Here is an 18,242-nt window from a genome sequence, read left to right on the forward strand (position 1 = left end):
TCTAATTTCAGCTGTTTAAGGAAATGATAATCTGAAGTTTGTGGAGAAGTCATGTTTTCTTTCCTTTGTGGACATTTATTTTATAAAAGATCAGAGCAGTAAAACAAGGGTTATGTAAACAAATGTAAACACATTTAATGGTATTCAAACCAGGAACAGATTATAATGCTTTAATGAAAATCATTTATTTTAAATTACTTGGAACAATTCAAACAAACTAACAAAATAGAACCTGATTATTTTTCTACAAAAACAAGGTTTTGCGTATAACAAACCAGCCTAAAATTTGCAAGCGTCAGTTACATTTTCCCACTTGGACATATATACATGGTACAGTATATACACGCAAATGAAGTACTGCAAGTACAGTCTGCAAGCAGTTTCTTTGAAGCACTGGAATGTGTGTCCGTTTTATTTCCTGTGAGTGTTGATAAAGGCAAAGTTGTAAAAGACAAGTGAAATCTTCCAAAACATAAAATAACAAGTACAATCCTATAATTACAGCAGGAAAACATCACCGTGTAGAAGCGTCTTGTTCACAGTTGGGGCAGCTTGTCGACAGGTGTGTCAAATTTGAAGTCTGGAGGGAAAAGTTCCGCAGCCCGTGGGTAGATGAGTCGATATGACTGTCTGATGGTAACATCTGCAACACCTGCAATGTCTCCGATTTCTGTGGAAGTGTTAGAGACAACGCTAATGTATGACTGCAGGACTGAATGCTGAAAGCTGCTGCATATTCAACAGTAACATCTGGTCATTTTCTTTAAGATTCTCAAAAATCTGAAGAAAGTAAAAATATATTTTGATCCTATTATGAAGTTTTTTTTTTTAATCTATTCAGCTAAATGGCATCACATCTGGAGCTGAAAGACCTCACTGTGGGATGACTGATATTTAAAGGTGTTTCTTTTGGATTAACTTTGCACTTTGGGATTGGTTTTTCATCAGCCCTGTTACTCTAAAATGTAGACCCATGAATTTTGATCTCTACTTCCAGTATGACTGAATATAACTGACAGTTACAGTATATGGACCAGAAACAACAGATGCTTCAGCTGTGTTTCCACCTGTGGCCTAGTCAACGTCACCACTCACCTTTCTGGGTCTTCTTCTCTGCGGAGGCCTGGGAGGCCATGTAAATGGCTGCTGCGGCCACAGAGATCGGACTCCTGCCGGGCACCAGGTCGAGCTCCACGGCCTTCCTTGCGATGTAGGTGGCGGCCATCTGGACCTGTTTGGGTAGGCCGAGGTTTGAGCAGAAGCGGGACATGAAATCTCCTGTGGTGATGAGGTCCACGCTGGTCTCCAGCGCCTTCAGGATCAGCTTGAAGCATCTGCCGATTTCCTTCTTGGAGATCCGAGAGACAGCACAGATCTCTGTGGGGGAAACGAGACCCATGAGAGGACATTCATTTAGATGGAAAAACAAAATGGAGTGTACACTTCAAGTTCTTTCTGTGACTTCCACAGCAAAAATAAAGTGTGTAAGCAGCAGCCGTGCAACCTTTACTTCTATACATAGTGTTTTTCTTCTATGAAACCAGAGGGACAGGAATCAAACTGCATTACCTAATGGTGGTAAATTACACAGCACTCATCAAACCCCAGTGAGAAACACTTAAGGGACTTGGTGAATGTCTTTACCAGGAAAACATTAAAGCAATTTTCAAAGAATACACACAAGGTACCACCATCATATAATCGTAACTTCCTTCTGTGCTGTCTGAAAATAATACAGCACAAGTGAATTTAGTACATAAAAATACAAGTACTGCATATACTAAGATGTGTTTTAGGGCTATCAGAACAAACTGTACCTTAAGAGCAGGTACTTTAATTAATATGGCAGACAGTTAAAAACACTCCAAGAACGTTAAAGGATTTATCCTGACCTTTAAATGTTCTTGGTACACCTTCTTGTCTGCAGGCTATGTAGAGACAGGCTGAAGCAATGGCATCATTGGCTCGCCCCTTCAGGCTCTTCTGTTCATAAACCTGCTTGAATAAGTTGTTTGTTCTGTCCTGCAGAGCAAAAATAAGTATTCACAGCAACAAATTATTATACTTTTAGTAAAGCTCTTTACTAAATCATCCCAAATTCAAATGGAGATTAAATGCTCTTTGTTCTCATAAACCCAAAATAGGTGTTTTTGTAACATGTTCTGTAAAAGCTAATAGTTCAAATCTAACAAAGACATAACCAGACACTGTCTGAACGTCATTTTGCTGAACTGAAACAAGATAATCATGATTTCAGGAAGGAAGCAAGGCCAACCTGTGTCTCTGCATATGTGGCTCGGCACCCATTTTCATTTTCTAGTTCTGTTTTCTTTCTTCCAGTTCATTTTAAATCACAACGTTAATGGAACAAAACAGACTGTGTATGTTTTACACAGACTGGGCCCATTCATACAAGACTGTCCCTTCCAGTCTGCAGTCGGCAGTGATTTCATACACTGAGTTTCATACACTGAATCACCACACAGGCTTTCCCTTTCATTTCTTCTTCCCTTGCTAACTATACTTTGCCTGTGTGTGTATGGTTTTTATTTCTCTGCTCTTTCTCTAGGAGTCGGCTGACTTTTAATGTCTCTGACATTCAGATGTCTGGTGGTGGAAAGCTTTAAATATCTTTAACTTACTATGATGTTCCTTGGCAGGTTGATGCGATCTGCCATGGTGCTGATTTCTTTGAAGGCGTTGAGCATGGCCCGGTCAGAGCTGCTCATGGTCCGCCGGTTCTGGTACTTTGAGTTGCCGAATTCGTCAAAACTGGCGGCACCTGTTCCCTGTGGTGGAAACAGTGGATGCTTGTCAGTAAAATTCCCAGTAACTGTATTATAGAAGGGCTGAGCACGTCACAGTGTTAGAAATGACTGGAATAATTAACTAACAATCTTCTAATTATTTCAACCTCAATTAGAAACCTCCTACAACAACAGCAGCAGTTTGCACACAACAAAGCTCCCTTGTCACATCTGACACATCTGTCTCTCACCTTGCTGATCATGGTGGTTAGGTCTCCTCCATTGAGCAGTGGGTTCTGGGCGTCTCCCACTCTAGACGGATCCTTTAGGGCTTTCTCGTTAGAAAATGTCCTCCACTCTGAGCCCACATCGATTACACGGTCACCTGAGGAGAAAGGCATAAAATCAGTTTCTTAAACATGTATGATAACAAGTTTTTATTGGCATATGTAATACTAATAAAGTAAGTGTTTCTTGGCAGGGAGCCAGCACCAAAAACCAAATGTAGTTAGTTTTAAATGTAAAACGGATCCAGACTTAAATGTTTCTTCGATGCCTGGGACCAACATCATCATTACTCTGGATTGATTGATATTTTTTTCACTTTGAAAACATCACAAGAAAAAAACAAAATATTAACATTTCGTTCCTTCACTTTTGGTTTCAATACATTTTCAGACTTAAATAACCTGCACACAAACCAAATTCAATCCAGATTCAACCAAGATCAGTCTCGTTTCTTCGTATGTTTTTGCATCTGTTTTGCATTGATTCGTACCTATAGCTCTGAAACGAGTCTATTCAGTCAGGATTCTGTTTATATGTATTTAATGACTTGTCCACACATACAAACATACAAAAAACACTTGATGGCGTCTTCTATCTGGCTACATTACATCCCTCTGGAATAATTAAGCAAAAGATGTTGCAACATTCAGCACCAGCTCCTCATGTAAAAAAACAAAAACAAAAAACAACCAAAGAACAAAACTCCCCCCACCCCCCCACTTATGACTGTAGCAGGGTTGGAGATTAGATTTCTGATATTTTAATCCTGTTAGGCTTTTTTTTCTTATCTTTAATCTTTCTTAGTAATATCTAAAAGCAAAGTGACGTTCATCTCCTCAGAGGCCAGTGGAAGCTATGGGAGCGGGAACAGAGAGCCCTTCAGCTTGCATCAGAAAGTGTCTCACCTCCTGACTGACCTGTTCTGTGCTCAGGGGGCTCATTAGAGTAGAGCTCTGTGTTCCCCACAGCTTTGCCTTACAGTCTGCATCACATGGTAGGGTTCTGTGTGCCATACTTCTCATATGTGTACAGTATCTTTCGTTGCTGAGCTTTGTGACACAGACTAATGCTCATTCAAAAAAAACAGACTGGAATGAAATTGCACAACTGAAATTATCTCAGGTTATTTTTTTTTTTTATTATTTAGATTTCTATCTTAAATCTCATCCTGGCCTCACACTGAACACAGGCAGGTATCTCTGCACACTGTGCTCATTAAAACTGCCTCTGTTTCAAGCAACAAATTAAAGAGCCAGATCACTAAAAACAAAAAACTTTTCTGACCCTACATATGACGGTGGACACAAAGTGTATGTGTTATCCAAAATAATATGAACTCTGTGTCTGGAACAAAACATCAAGTTTTTAGAAGTAGTTTTTCTAGACTTTGAATGCTAAAAAAAAAAAATTTTATAATTTTCGCTATTGTAGTGGGATGGTGAAACAGAACACCCTCGCCAAGATCAATCCATACAAATGATTAGTGCTATTAGATACAGCCAATTAACATGCAGATGCAGTAGAAATACACTTACATAGAAATAAATTCACTGTTGCTGGGTGTTCCAGATTTTAGCTTCACATTTTGGAAACCATGACCTTGTTTATCCTTTCAACTCAAATTATATTCACACACAGAACAATGGCAAAGTCTGGTGGCCCTAAAACCAAACAAACTGGTTCAGGAAGATGTGTGCTGAGAAAGTTCTGCATGACTTTGATTATCTGACTGAGCTGAGTTTAAGTCCAAACTAGACAAATCTGCGTTTCCTGAAGGAAATGGATTAGTGCTGGGAACCACTACTGCAGCGGGTTCACCGACTTTGTTTCTGCACCTTGTGGTTGACAAGTTTTGTGGTTACCATGTCAAAAACAACACATGCAAGAATGGTTTCAATACTTCCTGCTGCAAAATAATATAACTCTCAAAGTTAAAATCAGGGGTTTCTGATGCTGCAATTAATTCTAAAACGTAATATGAGTTAGCCCATCGGATTAAATTGCTTATGAATATTAAAAAAAACTCCTGAGTGACCAGGGTATGTCCAACTGTCTTCACATTTTGGACAAATAACCATTAAAGTTTTCAAGGTACATTGCTCCAGCTGCGAAATAAAACAGTTAATTATAAAACATAAACTGAGTTAACACATTGAACATCACTAAAATAAAATATGGTACACCTAGCAGATAAATCTCTGACTGCGCTACGCACTGTGCTGATACTGGCAGCCGTGAAGGCGCCACAAAATTGCAACGTGCTGAAAATCTACTCGTCCTAGGACCAAAATTATTTCACTGCAAAATTACTAACCTCTTGTAGAATAAAGGTTCAGCTCGAAAAAAAAACTACAACTTCTGTGGATTTCATTTGGCAACATCTAGATATGTTTAATTTAAGTTAGCAGTTATCTTTTACTTTTTATCTGGTCTGAAAAAAAACGGCACGTCTCCATACTGGTTGATGTCATGCACTGTTAAAGACTTAAAATGATCAAAAACAGAAGTTATCACCACACAGATTATAACTCTGACAGTTTAAAGATTCTTAAATGTTTGACTGCTGAAAGTGTTTTTAGCTGCATCTGTGCCACAGCTGTAAACTTTAAAAGTGAACGTAAAACCACAGAAATAAGGTACTGAAATCAAAAGTAATAGCAACTGATTCCTTAACAAGGCTAACAACTGGACCTTTAAATTGTTTTCATAGCAGATTGTGTTTGGGACTAGTTACACAGCATATTATAATAAAGAACATGGCCACCATATGGATCTCGGAGTTAATGCTCCATATACTGACTTAAAGAACCAAGTACAGGAAAGAGAGTAAGAGCACGTTCTTACACTGAAAGCACACTGATTCAAAAGCAAAAGTGTATACCATTGTAAAGCACATACTGACCTACTACAAGACCACATTCAGGGCAAATCATATCCCCTGCTCTGTAGTCCTCCACCAGTATGGCATCAGGGTGGTTGGGACACTGAACTCTGGGAAGAGCCAGAGCCTCTCCGCTGGAAGAGCAGAACAACAGTTAAAGGACCGATTAGCTCAAAACACAAGAAAAAGATGGAGAACAGCTAAAAAAAATAAATAAATAATAATCATGGGCTGGGGTGGAGACAAAGTTCATGTTGTGGTCTCAAAACAAATCATACTTCACAGCTACATCTTCTAATCTAAATCTTGTAAAACTAAATATAAAAAAGTGATGGAAAATAACATTGACAGACTAATAACAGGCTAATTTCCATCCTTAACACCCCGAGGATCCAAAATTACATTTTCACTTTACTCTCCCCTTGGGTTGCAGAGAAGAAATCCTTAAGTGAATATTCTTGCAAAACACAGCCTTAAAAATGACTGCTATGTTACAAAGGGACTATTGATCAGGTCAGTACAGGTTGGCTGAAGCTCGCTTGGGCAGTGTCAACATATGAATCCACACATAAGGGAAAATGTAGGACATAAACAGTTAAAACAGCTCAACGCTGCATCAATAGAAATCCAAAGCTGTGTAGGAAGTAGTTAAAACATCTGTCTTAATTGGACTTTGGACTTTTATTTTTTACTTGAAGATATTTACTATTATTATTTACACTTTCCACCTATTTCCTTTACTATTCACACCTTAAGCTGCAGGAAAGAGGAGCCAGCAGTCAGTCCACTACCTGCAGAAACAGCTCACTAAAGGCTGAATGTGGAGAAGAAAACATGTCCATGTGTTTACAAGTGACGGAACTGGAAAGTGTTAGCATGTTTAACTCATACGACACCGGCTGTTACAGGCAGAGAAGCTGAAGCGGCAGCACACGGAGTCGTCGCGATAACCGACTGAAGCCTGTGCAGCACCTCGGGCTGAGAAAGTAAAGTTGAAACACACGGAGACTTTGGAAACATCGACCCAGCTAGCTAGCTAAACTAGCCCTGACGAACACAATACACCGGGCACCTACCCGCACGGATAACGGCCTGATAGTTTATCTGACAAGCACTAGCGTCTCTCGTCGGGACCGACCCGACATTTCCTTAACTAGACAACATCAGGAAAGTCAGACATGAGAAAAGGGGAATGTTTTATATTTGGCCAAAAGTTACTACGCACCGGCTTGTCGACGCCATGTTGCTCCTCACTCTGCCCGGGTGTCAAAGAAACAAATGAGAACAGCACCTCTATTTATAACCTCTTCTGATCACGTGTCTGTCGGAGTACGGCGAGCCGAAGGACCCAAACTGAACAAAATGTGTTCTGAATTCTTTGTTCTGAAAGAAGTACGTCAAATGGCAGAAACACAACAATTTCAATGTTTATGTTTGTATCATATTTGTTTAATATGTGCTGATGCTCACAACTAGTTCTATAATTTCGTTTCAGCTTTAATTTCTATGCTTTGTGCCTAGAAGACCTGGAGATCAGGCTACACCCAAGCCCAACGCACCCAATGAGCAATTAAAGAAACAGTACTATTTCAATTTACATAAAATGCCTATGAGTTGGCATAAGATACCATATATGTGTATATTACTGCTTTAATAACAGGAACAAAAACATTTATGACTAACGCTATATTGAGTAAATAACTTCATCTGAAGCTGAAAATGATTAATTTCAAGCTAATCATAGAGAAATAGAGAATTCCCTTTAAAAAAAAATCCCCCAGCTAAAGAGTCATTCATTGCTCATTTGTCTTTTGAAACACTATCTTTTCAACACATATTTTCCCACGGACATATTTTACTTTTTTCATTTTCACCTGACCTGCTGTGACTGAAAGACATTAGAAATTAAATGGAATAAGTTAACAGCCAGTCAAACTCAGTGTATTTTCCCTATAGTTAGTACTTATCCACATCTAATATTATTAAAAAATAATGACAGACCTATCATACAACGCATCAGCTACAAATCAAACCAGGCTAGATAAACAAGTATAAAACTGTGGAACATTGGATGTACAAATCTCGTATTGTGATGTGCATCGTCACTGTGGTTGGCCTACATAAAAACACAAACCCATTATTGTGTAAACCATAAACACATTATTTTTGTGACAGTGTTGTAAATGGCATTTGAAACCTCTGCACATCAACAACAAATCTCTAAATTGTAGCAAGTTATCCTAAGACATCTACTGATTTAAAAAGTGACACAGATGTCAGGCTGTGCCAGCCTGTGTCTCTGACTCTGTACCAGTGTGTGACTGCACCGTTCCTCTGCACCATACTTCCCGTGAAGGAAACCACAAGAAGTGCAACAAAGAGACATTTGACTTAACTAGGTTTTGTAGCAACAGAAATAAATCTGCATTTGTCTATAAAAGAAATATCTATGAATAGACATGCATTATCTCTGCTATTTGTAGCAACATAAATATATTCTATACATTTTATATAATATGCCATTCTTTGCAAAGTGGAGTTAACTATGTTTGGCTGTAATGCATTACCATGACTTCGGCAGTAGAAGGACTGTGCATCAAGAGAACAGCAGGTGGAGCTAAATTAAAGTGTGTGTCAGGTTTGGAAAAACAGCTCAGCTGCTACACAAATTTTTCCAAGATGATGTTTACTGTGAAAAGCATTCAGGGACAGGTTGTCAGACACCAAACTAATTAGAATCTATAACTCTGGGATCATATTTGTTTAACTGGTAAAATGAAAACAGTACAGTCACCGTTTGCATTATCTGCATCATCTAGGGTGAGAAATCTCATCCACCTTCAGGCAAGTGTTGGGAGCTTGCTTCGATGTGGCTCTGTGAGTCCAATGTGAATGACTCAGGCTTGGTGGAAAACGATCTTAATGTGGCCATCGTATCTGTACTGCAAATAATAGGCAAAACCCATGTGGATATGTTTACTACCTCTGATATAAAAAGAAGAGAAACTGTGTGCACTATGAGGTCATGTAATTTTTTAATACCCTGTTGCAGCTGATTTTTCTTTTCTTTTTTTTTTTTGCTGAAAAGGTCCTGACAAGCATAACAAAAGCTGAATGCACGTGTTGTATTTCCACTGTCTGTGAACAACCTCTGCTGTACTGACTACACCTGTGGAAGCTAAACTTGCAAAATTAGTTGCAAGTCACTGCATGACAGATGTCACATGTATATCAAACAGACTGCAAACAAGCAGAGACCAGCGTGCAGGTTTTATTGCATAAAAAAAACCAGCATATATTCTTAGACTGTTTCTTCTTGTCTCACACACACAGTACTAACAACCTCAATGCCTCAGGAGCATTATTTCTTATCTGCAAAGATATGATTTAATTATCATTGTTATTTTGAAATTCTTATTGTATGCAAAGTGATTTCAAATTATCAGCATTTACACAAACAATCTGTTTGCAGTCACCTAGAGTGACAGGTGAAATTACTTTAGAAACATGTTTATTTGTGTAGGTTTGTGGTTTTGGTCCAAATTTTAATGGCTTTATTTTTTGCTACTTCCACAAAAAGATGGTACGTATACCTTGCAGTAAACCACTTGCTAATGTGTATGTGTGCAATAATACCCACTGTATTCTTTACAAAACAAAGACGAAGGTCCATCCTGAATAATTTATACCTCGTTGAGACAATTCTTGACACACTGAACTGGTTGCCAGGGATATCTAAACGTTTCAGCTGTTGCTCCCATTACCTCCGCAGACAGGAAACCTCATACTGTCCAACCACCACCCAGTATGAAAAACAAACCTGTCTAACACTTTTGTACTTTTTTCCTTCCCTTCACCACACCAACCAGAGCTACAGATACACAAAGTAGCCAATGAACAAATTTATAATCCTATAAAAGCAGTGTTATACTTAAAGTCTTAGCAACAAGTTATGAAGAAAATCAGTGAAAACTGTTTTAAAACAATTAACGTGACCCAAGGTAGAAAGTTCAGTGCATTTACAAGCATCTGTCCCACAGGGCCTACTATAGTCTTTGCTGGGATTCCTCAGGGGTTCATAAACGTAGCTATCACAAGACTGAGTCACTCAACTTGGAACAAACATTTGGCCATACTGCAAAAATAGCAAATCTGATACATTGTTCCATGTTATTTTTATCTGGTTTCTGCAGAGCCAGTAAAGAAAAAAACAAAACAAAATGGATTATCAGTGTGATCAGTCTGCATATGTTTATGTGTGGTCATGCACTGCCTCTGCTTTTGACCTTCTGTGCACACTACATGCCTCAGGGGGTGCTTTTCTTTCTTGCTTGCTTCTTGTGTTTTTTCTTTCTCTCAAAGTACAACGGTAGAGTGAAGCCCATAAGCAGCCAGCAGCCCAGGACCGGTTGAAACCTGTATGGGTTGCAAGTGTAGAAACACTTCCTCCACCTGGTGCATCATCAACCAATTCCAGAAAGAGCTGGAAATTCACCGTGCAGGGTCCTATTGACTGTTGAGTTTGTTAGTACCAATAATAGAAGCAGAGAGATAAGTAGCTAGATGGTGGCATTGAGTACAATGTCACCTTATCAGTGCATGTATTTATAATAGTTGAATTGCATCTAAAACAACATTTAAGAAGAGTTAATTAGTCAGCTATGTTATTTCAGCAAAAACCACAGTAGCATTTTTGTCGAGCTGGAGAGGGAAGCTGATGTTGTGTTCAAGACCCACTGGAAAGACAGAAAACAAAAGAGCTCAGTGTGTTTTTTGGTCTGTGGCTGTTCATTTTGGTGAATACTTATATAATGTATTATAGATTGAAGGTAACACAAATAAAAACTACATTTCCTGCCTGACATAATATTCAAAAACCTATTTCTATATACTCTACTACATTATTTAGGCCTTGTTCGTAGCAGATAAATTGACAATGAGCCAGCAGGAACAACAAGAACCTGAAGCAGCTTAGTGGAACTCTGCCATTATTGTTTTTGTTATTATTATTATTACTTTTACTATTTATTTACACCTGTGATCCCCCTACTTTGACCTATTTAAAATGAATAAATACGTAAATAAATAACTGAGGATTTTTATTAAAATGTCCCTGAAGAGGCCTGTGCAGAGGAAACCATTAGTTTGTCTGAAGGTCAATAAAACAGAAGTTTATAAAGCCTACAAGGTCGTTTAAACTTTTAGACTTATGGTTGTGTTGATGCGATTTTCAGAAACCCTAAACCTTCTTATATCTTTATGTAAAATATCCCATCCTCTGTGTGTTACTGTCGCCAGTAAATTAACTTCAAAAACAAAGGCGTGGACAGTCCCGCTGAAAAAGCTCCACAAAGCCAAGCTGCAGATTCAGATGATCCTTGGTAGGTCATTGCGAGCGACCCCTTTCTCATTCCCACACAGTTTCCATATAATTTGACTTCATGCTAATATCAGATGCCTTCGGCCTTGACTGTTACTGCAAATTATCAGCTACAGCTACTGTCGCTTCTTTTCAGCCCAGAAGTTGTCGAAGTATCGCACCATTTTTTCCCCATTCGCCGTGAACGCAGCAAGACGGTGTCCTCCTCCAATGAGCAGCGACTATAACACCCACAGCTGCGGTCGGCGCGGCTCCATATTGGATCTTAGAAATACATCGCACCGGAGGTCTACCTGCGCATATTGTCCCACGGACAGCCAGCGGTGCCTGGTGTCCCTCAGAGGCATGAGGGAGGCGGCCGACCGGAGCCACAGCATCGAACAAATGTTCTCCGGAGCTTTGTTTGGCAGAGCAGCGTAATTCCCTCAGCTTTTAACGGGGCTGAGGAATTAGGTTAGAGGCGCACCTGAAGAGCGCAGCGAAAAGTGGCATGTGGAGTGAAGAAGAACTAATTGGATTGAGATAACGCCACGCAGTCAGTAAGTATATGTCTTTTCCTTTGTTCCCCTTTAGGAGAATTAAACCAAACATACTTATATAAAAAAAAAACTTGACTTGGCTGCTTTATTCCGCGTGGCCGATGAATTAATGGTTTCCAGAAAAACTGGTTACCTGGTGTGAGTGCGTAACACTGGGACACAAGCCGATTCTCCTTTTCACCTGACCCTCTACTCGCTGATAGCCCAGTTTACTGCACAAAAACTGATTGCGTGAGAAAGAACTGTCAAATGTTTCCTCATCCAACTAAAGAAATGTGCTGTTTCCTCTTGTGGTGGAATGGTCTGCTCACTTCAATACAAAAATGCACACAGTGTTTTTTTTTTTCCTCATGGCCAGTCGGCGACCTATTTCCTTGCTTCCTGTGCGCAACGTGTCTTACCCTCACGCTTGGCTTTAAGTTAGTTTAATAGAAATCTTTACACTTATAATTTATCCCGGTGGACACACACTTAATATGCAGAGACAACCAACACTTGGTGGCGTTTAAATGTGTGTATTCTGTCTGAACAGGGACACTGTGACACAGGTCTAACCCAGTCTCACAGGAAGTGGACCCCTTGCCCCCACTGCCAGGGCCCGCCTGTGGCACTGGGCCCGCCCTTTCCTGGGCGCCCCTATGCGCAACGCGGTTTTTTGTTTTTTTTTTCACACCTTATTTGGTTATGTTTCCATTTTGTGTGAAGTGACTTGGGAAGAGTTGATAATCACAAAGCACTAGCTGAGTCATTATCAGCTTTGGCTCTGGTGCGTGACATAAACATCACTTGTGCCTCTGATAATATCACCACCTCTGGACAGAATCCTAAATATCAGGCTTTGGTCAATTATAATCCAAACATATCATCCCAGATTAATCAAATGTAGTCAACTGTATAGGCCTTATGTCAGACTTATCACTGTAGAAGAATCACAGGTATTTCTAATAATATTAGCAATGGCTTTATTTCACTGTGGTTAACCAAGTATAACCCACAGTAATACCCTGAACTGGGACATGTTGGTCTAAATGTAAAGAAATGTAACCTGGTTGAGATAGGGTTGTTGAGGCTATTTGAGAATTAATGACAACTGAGATTACAATTTTCTATAAATATATAAAACAACATTATGACAAACCCTTAACAACAAAACCAACTGCCAGCACTTTATCTCCTTCATGAAAAGGTGTCTTTCATAGCTCACAGGATAAAGTTAAATATGTATTTTCTTCTAAAAATGCTGCCAGTCTGTGTCTCTCACCAGAGAGAAATACTTTCTTTTTCGAGAGCAGCTCAGTTAGATTTAGGGACGAGATAAAGATGAAAGATGATCCACACAATGCACACAGCAAAAAGTGCCACGGCCAGTAAAGAAGAGTGGAAAGAAGGGGACAGTCTTTGCAGAGCTTTACTAAATGAAACACGTGTGTGCCAAACGTCTCCGTGAGTCAGAACAATAGGTGGACTTGACTCACAAACACTGTTCCAGTAACAGGTTGTATTAAGTCTGGATTTAGCACAATCCTGGCTCATATTTATCATATTTAAGATCATTAAAATGAAAGGAAACTAGTCTGAAGAGTGGGAGGAAGGGGGAATTGAATTATGCACTTAAGGATTAAGTGGTGTAGCACACTGACACTCAGCAGTGCCTTCACAGTTACAGCTTTTTTACAACTTGGGCTTAAATGTGTTACTTCAGGAGCTTTAGCAGGGAGTCCAACGTGGCTCTCCACTTTTGACTTCATGTTGAATGTTATTTTTAAAATGTCCTTTTTTTGTTTTCTTAAAGATTATCTTAAAAGCACCGGCACAGTGTTGAAAGTAGTTATGGATTAACCAGCTCTTCTCCATTTGTTGCAGTGATGTTCACGCTCACTGAGGTCGCATCCTTGAACGACATCCAGCCAACGTACCGTATCCTAAAACCATGGTGGGACGTCTTCATGGACTACCTGGGGCTGGTCATGCTAATGCTGGCTATATTTGCCATGACGATGCAGATCACCAAGGACCAGGTGGCTTGTCTTCCTTGTCTGGAGGACACAGAGGAGGCCTCAGGACCTAAAGCAAACTCGTTCCCCCAGCAGAGCACACAGGAAGCAGCCACCGGGGCCCCTGTGTTAAACACCATGCCGTATGTCACCAAAGACTTACCAGAGGAAGCTGTCCGTGAGCTCAACGCCGCAAAACAGCAAACTGCTGTGGTGGCAGAGATGTATCCCCATCAACCTCAACCAACGGGGATCAGAACCAATCTGGACTTTCAACAATATGTGTTTATCAACCAAATATGCTACCATCGTGCCTTGCCCTGGTATTCCAAGTACTTTCCATACCTCACTCTCATCCACACAATTATTCTCATGGTCAGTAGCAATTTCTGGTTCAAGTACCCCAAAACCAGTTCAAAGATTGAGCATTTTGTTTCTATTCTGGGACGATGTTTCGAGTCTCCCTGGACAACTAAGGCTTTGTCTGAAACAGCTTGTGAGGACTCGGAGGAAAACAAACAGAGGTTGACCGGCGCCACATCAGTACCAAAACATGTATCTTTAGAGGAGCGGGATGAAAGCCCAACTGTCACCTCGACCACACCCATGCTTGGGGTGAAATTTTCTGCAGACAAGCCGGTCACGGAGGTCCCAAGTAGCATGACAATTCTGGACAAAAAAGATGGAGAGCAGGCCAAAGCCTTATTTGAGAAAGTGAGAAAATTCAGAGCTCATGTGGAGGACAGTGATTTCATCTACAAGCTTTATGTAGCACAGACCATTGTCAAAACTGTCAAGTTCATTTTGATATTGTCCTACACCTCGACCTTTTTTGCTAGAATTCAGTTTACGCACAATTGTGAGCCTGATGTTAAACAGCTAACAGGATACAAAAAGTTTTTCTGTACTCACAACATGGCCTTCATGCTGAACAAGCTGCTTATTAGCTACATGGCTTTGATTTTGATCTATGGGATGACGTGCTTGTACTCTCTCTTCTGGGTGTTTCGACGACCCCTGAAAGAGTACTCTTTTGAGAAGGTCAGGGAGGAGAGCAGCTTCAGCGACATTCCTGATGTCAAGAACGACTTTGCGTTTCTCCTGCACATGGTTGATCAGTATGACCAGCTCTACTCCAAGCGCTTTGGTGTCTTTTTGTCTGAGGTCAGTGAAAACAAGCTGCGGGAAATCAGCCTCAATCATGAGTGGACCTTTGAAAAATTAAGGCAGCTTGTGACGCGTAATGCACAGGACCAGCAGGAGCTACACCTCTTCATGCTCTCTGGACTTCCGAATGTAGTGTTTGACCTCACAGACTTGGAGGTGCTTAAGCTGGAGTTGATTCCTGAGGTGAGGTTCTCGGCAAAGGTCTCTCAGATGACTAGCCTGCAGGAGCTGCATCTCTGCCACTGTCCTGCCAAAGTGGAGCAGACGGGGTTTGCTTTCCTCCGTGACCATCTTCGCTGTCTTCATGTCAAGTTTACCGATGTTGGTGAGATCCCACCGTGGGTGTATTTGCTGAGGAATTTGAGGGAGCTTAACCTAATTGGCAACTTGAGCTCAGAGAATAACAAAATGATTGGTCTAGAGTCCATGCGAGATTTGAAGCATTTAAAAACATTATGCCTGAAAAGCAACCTCACCAAAATACCTACAAACATCACAGAGCTTTCCCCACATCTGATTAAGTTAGTGGTGCACAACGATGGTACGAAACTGCTGGTACTGAATAGTCTGAAAAAGATGACGAGTCTCATTCACCTGGAGCTATACAGCTGCGAACTGGAGAGGATTCCCCATGCTATTTTCAGCTTGACCAATTTACAGGAGCTCGACCTTAAATCTAACAATATCCGAACCATAGAGGAGATCATCAGCTTGCAGCACCTCAGGAGGCTGACATGTCTCAAACTGTGGCACAATAAAATCATCACCATCTCATCCTCCATCGGACAGGTTAAGTCTCTGGAGTCTCTCTACCTGTCACACAATAAACTGGAGTCCCTGCCTCCAGCTTTGTTCACTCTGCCAAAGCTGCGACACTTGGATGTGGGCCACAACTCCATCACAGTGCTCCCTTCAGATGTGGGTCTCCTCAACAACCTCCAGCACTTAGCCATCAACTCCAACAAGGTAGAGATGTTGCCCAAGCAACTGTTCAGATGTAACAAGCTGAAGGGGCTGTGTCTAGGGCACAATGCGCTCACCAGCCTGCCAGAGTCTGTGGGTCAACTGGTCCAGCTCACTCAGCTGGAGCTGAAAGGAAACTGTCTGGACAGACTGCCCGCCCAGCTTGGAAACTGCCGCCTGCTGCGCAGAAATGGTCTGATTGTGGAGGACCATCTCTTTGACACGCTGCCTGTGGAAGTTAAGGATAGTATCAGCCGAGAGACCAGCACATCCTTTACAGGTGGCTTATAGCACAAGAACCATAATGCAACACAGACAGGCAGAATGATCTGGTTGCTCATGACAAGCCTGTAAAATGGATGGAAGACCTTTTGTTTTCAGTAATATCTATAAAAAATGAACTAATTTTATTATTATTTTAATGCAAGTTCGTAGTTGTCTACTTAACAGCTTTTCTTGTTGTTGACTATGTATCACTTCAAATTTGTCATTTTTGGTCATTTTCTAGTTTTGAATAATAGAAAATTAAAAATGTAGATATTAAGTGTAAAATTGTGTAGAAATGGCTTAGTCTAATGGCACAGTATGTAGTTTTATAATTATTGTTTTAGTTACTCAGGTATGACCTCAGAGTACAATCTTTTGCCTTAACTGCTGCTGTTTTGAAGGTGAGGGCTTTCACAGACAAAAGGCCAAATATAAATATTTCATGTTTTCCATTTCAGTACTATCCACACAGCAATTCCTATATGTAATAGAAGTGGACACAGTGCTATCCGTCTTTCTTACATAGCAGTATTTAATTTTTAACATTTATTTTTTTCTGTTTTACAACTATGAGACTGAGTTTAGAGTTGTAAAAATCTGGTGCAGACTGAGCACCAGAAATGACCTTTCGAGCCTGTGTGCTAAGGTGTATAGTTATTGATTTGCACATTGAAAACCTCACAAATCAAAGATTGGTGAATGTCTTTTGTAAAAACATCCAAAGACCAATGTCAGCTAATAAAAGGGAAATCTGCTGCCTGTGTTTTTAACCATACTTTAATATTTGAAATGTTTGATGAAACTGGTCACAGGCCGGACTGATGATCTCCATGTCAGAATCACGTAATGACAACAAACAAGTTATGACAACAAACATGTTTGCCTTTTTCTCATTGTATCTCTGTAAAGAACAAGTGTTCTTCCGACCTGCTGTAACACGTTGGTGATCCTATGCTCAAAGTTCACAACTTTACGGTACAATAAATTTAGACTTTAGATGAATGTCTAATCCTTATGTATTTCAGGTGTGTGCCACTCAACACCCAGAAGGCTACTAATGAAATAGATATGCATATCTTTGGAGTTTAAAGAGCATCAAAGTTCAGTTTTACATGTTAAAGTGAATTGAATATGCTCTAGCTGAAAATTGATTTCATATTAAACCTGTAAATTTCACATTAAATTTTAAGTAACAACAGGTTTGCATCTAAAGCTATGGAGCCCGTAGGTGTTGTTCATACTTTCTCTATCATGCCCCAGTTAGAAGCAACTGCAACAAAGCACCTTTTTATGAAGCTAATATTATTAGTTAGACCAGGCTTTTCATGCATTTTCACTACTTTCCATTCTGCAAGGTGAACTTGAACAAGAACCTTTTTCCCACAGAAGATAAAGATAAATATCTCCTGTTACAGTAAAAGTAAACTTAAGTGCAAGCTGGGCTTCTTCATGTTATGTTTATCTTGGCATGCCATTATGCTTTTCTAGCTAACCTTAATTTGATATCTTTCTTAACAGTATTCTTTTTTTATTTTTCCCAGATAACTCAAATCTGAAGACATGTTGCGGTGTCATATCAGGCATGGGTGAAACTAATAATATTAAATACAGTATGACTGTACAGTTAACACAACAGCAATTAGCTGTTATTTATTTACACACAAAAAAGTGAAAAAAGAAATACCCTCTCCTTAATATTAACTGTACATTTATTTCTGCCTTAAACTGGGGAATGAGAAAAAAGGTTTTGTTCATACTCCTCCATAAAAAGACTTCATCTATTTAATTGCTCACATTTACTGTCCCTATGTCCCAGACTTGCACAATGAGAGCCCATACAGGTTATTTTGTTGCTCAGAGTTAATTTGCATGACATGCCTTTTCCTGCAGTTACAGAATTTGTGTGCCTGGTGTGTGTCTGATTAGCCCTTTTCCATCAGGCTGACACAGCACGCAAGGCAGCTCTGCCCTCTGTTGATTCAGTCGCTCTTCATTACATTAGGCTCTAACTCGACC

At 40.1% G+C, this 18,242-nt stretch overlaps 2 protein-coding genes across 2 annotated transcripts; one reads left to right on the forward strand and one right to left on the reverse strand.

Moving 5' to 3' along the window:
• Positions 1-122: 122 nt before the first annotated feature.
• Positions 123-7,200, reverse strand: gtf2b (general transcription factor IIB). The gene is made up of 7 exons (XM_026314344.1): positions 7,142-7,200; positions 5,938-6,050; positions 2,999-3,132; positions 2,643-2,789; positions 1,893-2,022; positions 1,096-1,377; positions 123-670 (listed from the first exon to the last, which is right to left on the reverse strand). The coding sequence occupies exons 1-7, from the start codon at positions 7,156-7,158 to the stop codon at positions 537-539; spliced, it is 957 nt and encodes a 318-aa protein (XP_026170129.1). The 5' UTR covers positions 7,159-7,200; the 3' UTR covers positions 123-536.
• A 4,279-nt stretch (positions 7,201-11,479) lies between these two features.
• Positions 11,480-17,228, forward strand: lrrc8da (leucine rich repeat containing 8 VRAC subunit Da). Its single transcript, XM_026314343.2, has 2 exons — positions 11,480-11,835; positions 13,699-17,228. Coding segments are annotated over exons 1-2 (2,553 nt in total). The 5' UTR covers positions 11,480-11,834; the 3' UTR covers positions 16,251-17,228.
• Positions 17,229-18,242: the final 1,014 nt, after the last annotated feature.

Source organism: Mastacembelus armatus, chromosome 17 (assembly GCF_900324485.2).
Source record: "Mastacembelus armatus chromosome 17, fMasArm1.2, whole genome shotgun sequence".
Lineage (NCBI taxonomy): Eukaryota > Metazoa > Chordata > Actinopteri > Synbranchiformes > Mastacembelidae > Mastacembelus > Mastacembelus armatus.

Excerpts from the sequence above, each read along its gene's own strand:
- gtf2b (XM_026314344.1), bottom strand. Across the intron at positions 3,133-5,937 it reads TGAATGTGGTCTTGTAGTAG|GTGACCGTGTAATCGATGTG; the intron begins GTCAGTATGTGC and ends CTTTCTCCTCAG. Across the intron at positions 2,023-2,642 it reads ACCTGCCAAGGAACATCATA|GACAGAACAAACAACTTATT; the intron begins GTAAGTTAAAGA and ends TTTGCTCTGCAG.